The sequence below is a fragment of the Panthera uncia genome, chromosome B1, assembly GCF_023721935.1.
Source record: "Panthera uncia isolate 11264 chromosome B1, Puncia_PCG_1.0, whole genome shotgun sequence".
Lineage (NCBI taxonomy): Eukaryota > Metazoa > Chordata > Mammalia > Carnivora > Felidae > Panthera > Panthera uncia.
The window spans coordinates 172,856,641-172,864,067 of NC_064811.1; the positions used below are offsets into that span (position 1 = coordinate 172,856,641).

Below are 7,427 nucleotides of genomic sequence, written 5' to 3' on the forward strand. Positions count from 1 at the left end.
AGGGCTCAAAGTAACAGGCTATGAGATCATGACTTGAGCTGAAGTCGGATGCTCAACTGGCTGAGCCACCCAAGCGCACCCCCTTTTTTCATTTTGTTTTCAGTGTGGGATATTCCAGAGACAAAAAAAAAAAAAAATGTTAAAGGTGAGACAACTTATTTTTTTCAAACATATATTAAGCATATACTGTATACTAAGTACTTCTGGAGGGAGAAAAAGATACAATTCTTGCTTTTAAGGAACTGTTTGGGAAAACAAAAACATACCTATAGTACAGTGTAATAAATTCTACAGAAAAGGTAAAAGGAGCACTAAAGAGGGGCCAAAACACAAGAGGAGTCAAGTTAACGTTCTTAAAATGTTCATTTATTTGTTTTGAGAGAGAGAGTGGGGTTAAGGCAGAGAAAGAGGGAGAGAATCCCAAGCAGACTCTGCACCACCAGGGCAGAGCCCAACGCGGGCATCTGTGAGATCCTGACCTGAGCTGAAATAAAGTTCCCCAGAACAAGGAGCTTTTTATACCACACTTGAGAGTGGAACTTGGTATTATCGTACATGAATACACCATTGCAGGAAAATGAAATGACCAGATATGAAAACAAACAAAAAAACCCACCCAGGGGCGCCTGGGTGGCTCAGCTGGTTAAGTGTCTGACTCTTGGTCTTGGCAGGTCATGATCTTACAATTCATGGGTTTGAGTCCATCAGGCTCTACACTGGCCATGCAGAGCCTGCTTGGGATCTCTCTTCCTCTCTCACTGCTCCTCCCCTGCTCACTCTGTGTCTCTCAAAAGAAGTAAACTTAAAAAAGTGTAAAAAAGCTCACCTGTATTTTCATGTTTTCATTGTTTTACTATTATTTTATTTTTAGAGAGAGAACATGAGTTGGGGAGAAGGACAGAGGGAGAGAATCATAAGCAAGCATGGAGTCTGACACAGGGCTCGATCCCACAACTCTAGGATCAAGACCTGAGCTGAAATCAGGAGTTGGACGCTCAACTGAGTCACCCAGGCACCTTCCCATTGTTTTATTTATAAAAATATTGATCCACCCAGAACTTCCAAATGTTCCAATTTAATGTAAGGTGAAATGAAATAAACCTTGACACTGATTAAGTAAACAAAACATACCTATCAAAAAGAACTTTATTTTTTTAAGCCTTTTTTTCACCTTTTTGTTTTTAATCACCCAGTGTTCATCACAAGTGCACTCCTTAATCCCTATCACCTAGTTCACCCATTCTCCCACTCACCTCCCCTCTGGCAACTGTCAGTTTGTCCTCTATAGTTAAGAGTCTGTTTCTTGGTTTGTCTTTTTCCCTTTGCTTGTTTCTTCAATTCTACATGAGTGAAATAATATGGTATCTTTCTCTTACTTTGCTTAGCATTATACTCTTTAGCTCCATCCACGTTGTTGCAAATGGCAAGATTTCACTCCTTTTTATGGCTGAATAATATTCCATTGTGTATGTATACCACATCTTCTTTATCCGTTCATCAACTGATGGACACTTGGGCTGCTTCCGTATCTTCGCTATGGTCAATAATGCTGCTATAAACATACAGGGGCATGTATTGCTTTGAATTAGTACTCTTGTGTTCTTCGCCTACTTAGTAGTGTGATTACTGGATCATAAGAGTTCAATTTTTAACGTTATGAAGAACCTCCACACGGTTTTCCACAGTGGCTGCACCAGTTTGCATTCCCACCAACAGTGCAAGAGGGTTCCCCTCCCTTCACATCCTCACCAAAACCTGTTTCCTGTACTATTGATTTTAGCCATTCTGACAGGAGCGAGGTGATACCTCATTATAGTTTCGATTTGCATTTTCCCTGATGATGAGTAATGTTGAGCATCTTTTCATGTGTCTGTTGGCCGTCTCTATGTCTTCTTTGGAGAAATGTCTGTTCATATCTTCTGCCCATTTTTAATTGGATAATTTGTTTTTTGGGTGTTGAGTTTATAAGTTCTTTATATATTTTGGGTACTAACCCTTTATTGGATATCAAAAAGAACTGTAAAGCATTAGAGACCTTTGAAATGTCTTTAAAGTTTCATTTCTAGAAATAAAGCAGAACAAACATTTCTACCTAATAGATTTTAAAGAGTTTGACTGAATTGTGAAATGTTCAGTATGGCAAGGTGGACTGAAGAGGCAGGAAACAAAGTCATATGATTTTGTTTTTCAACACAGTGATAAATGATGTCAGCTAGGAAAAATACAAATCATGGAGTGCCTTACTGTACACATTTTTATCTAGTTTTCAGATGGTACATTATGACGGCACATTCCAAAAACTATTATATGCAGAGATCAATCCTTTTCTAATCCTTCGTGTCCATACATTCCCGAGGATATCAACATTAAAATGTTTATTGCCTTGAGCTCAATCAAGGTATGGCATGATTTTAACGTGAAACCTTTACTGTCCTGTAAGATCATGGCATAACTGATTTTATGTAAAACAGGTCATTCTCATTTCTTAATTAGTTGCTCTGGTCTTTTTCTTCCACACTGAGTACAGTATCCATAGTTATTCCAATGTCCTGCAGGGACCAGCCTTCCTCTACTTCCAGAGGCCTTCTGGGAAAGGAAGTAGAAAGGCTGTATAGAGATATGTGGTACCCAATTTTCATCATCCAGTGAAATAAGACCTAAAAGATAAAAAGTTTAGTTATCAAATACTGTGCACAGTTGTATCCCTCTAGATTACCATGATATTTTACAATTCCTTCATTGTTAAATCATGCCCCGAGGAGTAATAAAACAAAACCTTCTAGAATTTAAAGGAAAATAGCATACCATGAATTGTGAGATGCAAATAACCCTTAGTACCTTTTGGAAGTTTCAGAGAAGGCCTAGGGACTATAGGCATCTATAGACAGCAGAGGCATTTAACAACTAGGAAAGTTCCAACCACAAGGAATGGGGTGGTTATTCAACATAGAAAAGTTGAGAACAAAAGTTTAGCACTTGGGAAAAAAATTATTTAGATCAAAACCTAAGCCAATAGTCCACATCAAAATCACTCAGGAACTTTGTCACCATAGACCTATCCAAGCCCTAGGGACTCTGCCTTAGGATAGTCCAATTGTCAATGGGCCACCCCTATAAATTGAAAACATTTCCTGTTATGAGGATTTCCATAGTAACCATCAAAATGTCCACTTACTATTGCCTAAAAATGCCTGCCAAAGGATAGTTTGCTGCTTTAGGAAGAAACCTGGATACTACAATGTTCTCGAAGGAAGCTGGAGTAGCAACTACAGATAATCTCTGACTTCTCCTGCTAACCACCATCCAAGAACCTACTGATATTCCATGTAACAAATGTACATCTAAGTCATAAAGCTTCCTAATTTTCCAATATTTGGATAGACCTTAATTCAACCAATTCCCACATTATACCTTTGATCATTTATCTTATTTCTATAGAATAAATTCTCATAAATGAAATTAATGAAACAAAAGATCTATTTTAAAGGTTACACGGGTAAATTATCTCATAGGAACAGTGTCCCAATTTATAAATTTATAGTCATAGGAACAGTTAATGAGAATCACCATTGTCTCCACACACTAGCCACAACTGGCTTACTCTTTTTCTTTTTTTGACATTTATTTACTTTTTGGGAAAGTGCAAGTGGGAGAGAGGCAGAGAGAGGGAGACAGGATCCAAAGCAGGCTCCATGCTGTCAGCACAGAGACTGATGTGGGGCTCAAACTCAAGAGGCGTGAGATCAAGAGTTGCCCCCTTAACCAACTGAGACACCCAGGTGCCTACATTACTCTTCTTTTTAATCTTTGACAATCTGATAGGTAGAAAATTATGTCTCGTTTTAATTTACACTTCTTTGATTCTAAGTAAGGCCAAATATTTTTTCCCTATTTTTATTTGTCACTTTTATTTTTCTTTAGGAAATCCTAAGTGGTTTTTGTTTTTTTTTTTTCAACTGCCATCCTACTGAGGTGTTTACCTTTTCCTTGATTTGTATTTTAGCTCTTTATAAAGAAATGACTCTAGGGGTACCTGGGTGGCTTAGTCAGTTGAGCGTCCAACTTTGGCTCGGGTCATGATCTCATGGTTCATGGATTCGAGCCCCACGTCAGGCCCTGTCCTGACAGCGTGGAGCCTGGAACCTGCTTCAGATTCTGTGTCTCCATCTCTCTCTGCCCCTCCCCTACACACACTCTCTCTCTCTCTCTCAAAAATGAATAAATGTTAAAAAATTTTTAAAAACAAGAAAGAAATGACTCTATCATACATAGATGTAAAATATTCTCTCCAAATATTTCTTTAACTTTACAATTTTTTCTTTATAGAATGTTACATTTCTATGCAGTTGAATCCATCAGTATTTTCCATTATGGTTCATAGCCTGCTCATCACAGAAGGTTAAATGCAATCAGGATAGAAAACTAGATATATTTCAATACAGTGCATAATTATATGTTTAAATGCACTTAAAAGTAGAAATACACCAAAATATTAGCAACTGACCTTGGCATTAGACTATAGATCAAGCCTTTTTTCCTCTCTACTTTTCTATGTTTTCCAAATTATTGCTAATGAACACAGCATTGTTTTTAAGAGAAAAAAAAAATCCATTGGAACAAAAGGAAATAAGCCCTAAAGAATGATCTGAAAATTACATCTAAGCAATAGGGCTTAAGTTAATCATCTATCAGGGAAAATGGGAACAAAGTTAATACTGTCTGCTTCTGAAGGATATTAAAGCACATTATCTACCAAGCTGTGAAAATGTAATTAATTAAAAAACAACAAATAAAAAATAGGAAAAGAACTGGGGGAAAAAAAAAACTGAAAAAAGATCCAGCATGCTTAATTATCCAAATTTCCACAACACAGAGTATGTATAAATGCCCTTTACCCTTACCTGAAGGGAGCACCAGACAAGGGAGTGGTAATATCTCCCCCACTGCATGGGAGAAAACTATTGTCAAATTCAACAAAAACATTTCTCAAAATATGAATTTTCTCACCTGTGAACTGCAAGACTTAAAAAACCTTCTTCTCAGGACCCTCCCACTTGGACATCGGAGAGCAACAGCAACTACCTGAGGAATAAAAATGTTCAAATAAGAATTCCAATCCAGCGTGCTCTGCAATTCCAAAATACTACTCCTATGAAACATCCGTAATTCTAAAAAGCTGTATGGGGTTTTATAGGCATTTAGCTCTGAGAGCAGTAGATCAACGTGAAGGTCCAGATAAAATTCACCTGAAACATAAAAATGTCTTCTGAAATGGAAGAGAACATCTTCCTCTTGATTGAGATCAATGACACAGCCTTCTGGCAAGGACAACAGAGACTAGATGCTTCTGTCTGTCCAGATAATATCAAGGTTGCACAGGGGCTTCAAGATTCATCTACCAAACCAAGAAGATCCAGTCCACCTTAGAGTCTACAGACAAGAAAAACACCGGGTTGCAAGGAAACAAGTGTCCCAAGTTACTCTATCATCATAAGCTGTGCGCCATGCCTGTGTCCTCCAAGCAAGTGACAGACAGGCGTGGAGTTGGTCCTGGATGCTGGAAACTCTAGGAGACCTCCTCTCCTGGAGGAGCTCCTGCTCCATCTGCTTTACGTATTGTTTCCCCATCAGTTTCCCTTTGATAAAACAGTAAAATAGCTAAAAAGACCTTGCAAACTACCAGTTAATATTATAAGACATTAAAAAAAAAAAAAGATGAAGAATTAATAATTTATTCTGATGGGCATTATTTACCAGTCAGGAAACCCTTTCTTTTTTAAAATTTATTATTATTATTATTATTATTATTATTACTATTTTAATGTTTATTTTGGGAGAGATGTGGGGGAAGGTGCAAAGAGAGGAGGACAGATGATCTGAAACTGGCTCCAAGCTGACAACAGAGAGCCTGATGCAGGGCCCAAACTCACGAACTGCGAGATCATAACCCAAACCAAAGTCGGATGCTTAACCGACTGAGCCACCCCAGGTGCTCCAGGAAACCCTTTCTTATGGCTAACATTATCATAACTGTCCTGGGAGTTATGCAGGCATCGTAAGATATAGAAATGGTGGTTTTACAGCAGCACCTACCCCCTTCAGGAAAGCCATGTTAGAAAATATTTCCATTCAAGTAGATAAGGTATTTGATTCATATCCAAATCAGTGCAATGCTGAGCTCTGTTGTACTTCTACTAATGAATAGTTTTATAATAACACACCAAAAAAATCACAAAACAGCTGAATCACAGATTTAAAGTCAATTTTGCTTATTTTTAGAAATGACAAAATTTAACTTTTGCAGTGAGGTTTTGTTCAAAGCCTAATGATCTGAAAGCAGAATTAAAGCCAAATTCTTTATGAGAAACTAGGGTTTCAAATATACTGAATTAAAGGGGCGCCTGGCTGGTTTAGTAGGTTAAGCATCTAACTTTTTTTTTTGTTTCTTTTTAAGCATCTAACTTTTTTAGTTCAGGTCAGGGTCTCACAGCCACATATCAGGCTCCAGTTTGACAGTGCTTGCTTGGGATTCTCTTTTTCCTCTCTCTGTCCCTCTCTCTCAAAATAAAAATTATATATATATAATATATATAAGTTAATATTTTCCATTATGTTTAGATACTCGAGAGAAATTAACTATCATTGTTTGAAAATCTAGCAACTGTTTTGTTATTACAATTACTATGAAAATTGGTTGTGCTGTTTCTCCTAATATTACTGACAGCATAGAGGATTGACATATGAATGGGTAAAAGACATGGGACACAATCCAAATTGGAAAGTAAATCACAATGCCAAACACAGATTGTTAAATGAAAGCTAAATTAAAAGCGGCAGCAGGGGCACCTGGCTGGCTCAGTCAGTGGAGTGTGTGAATCTTGATCTCTGAGTGGTGAGTTCAAGCCCCAAGTTGGGTGTAGAGATTACTTTAAAAAAAAAAAAAATCTTAAAAAGAAAAAGTAGCAGCAATAAACAAAATTTAATTCCCAGGGACTCCTTAAAATGAAAGGTAGTTTACAATAATGAAAATAGTTGCAGACAGAAAAAGGATGGGAGTTTGTTTGGAAAGTTGACACTTTTTTTTTTTTTAACATTTGTTTATTTTTGAGAGGCAGAGCATGAGTGGGGGAGGGGCAGAGAGCAAGAGACACAGAATCTGAAACAGGCTCCAGGCTCTGAGCTGTCAGCACAGAGCCCAACGTGGGGCTCATTCAACTCACGAACTGTAAGATCGTGACCTGAGCCGAAGTCAGACATTCAACTGACTGAGCCACCCAGACACCCCTAATGTCATGTGTTTTAAAACCAGAGTAGGGGCGCCTGGGTGGCGCAGTCGGTTGAGCGTCCGACTTCAGCCAGGTCACGATCTCGCGGTCCGTGAGTTCGAGCCCCGCGTCAGGCTCTGGGCTGATGGCTCGGAGCCTGGG

General features: G+C 38.2%; 1 protein-coding gene across 4 annotated transcripts in view; it reads right to left on the minus strand.

Moving 5' to 3' along the window:
* Positions 1 to 344: 344 nt before the first annotated feature.
* UBXN8 (UBX domain protein 8) overlaps positions 345 to 7,427 on the minus strand; it is a 29,572-nt gene continuing 22,489 nt past the window's right edge. For all 4 annotated transcript variants that reach the window (XM_049631658.1, XM_049631659.1, XM_049631657.1 and 1 more), the window contains 2 exons: positions 5,008 to 5,082; positions 345 to 2,657 (listed from right to left, as the gene is read on the minus strand). In XM_049631658.1, coding sequence (XP_049487615.1) covers positions 2,490 to 2,657; positions 5,008 to 5,082 — 243 coding nt within the window. In that variant the 3' untranslated portion in view covers positions 345 to 2,489. The remainder of the gene's footprint in view (positions 2,658 to 5,007; positions 5,083 to 7,427) is intronic.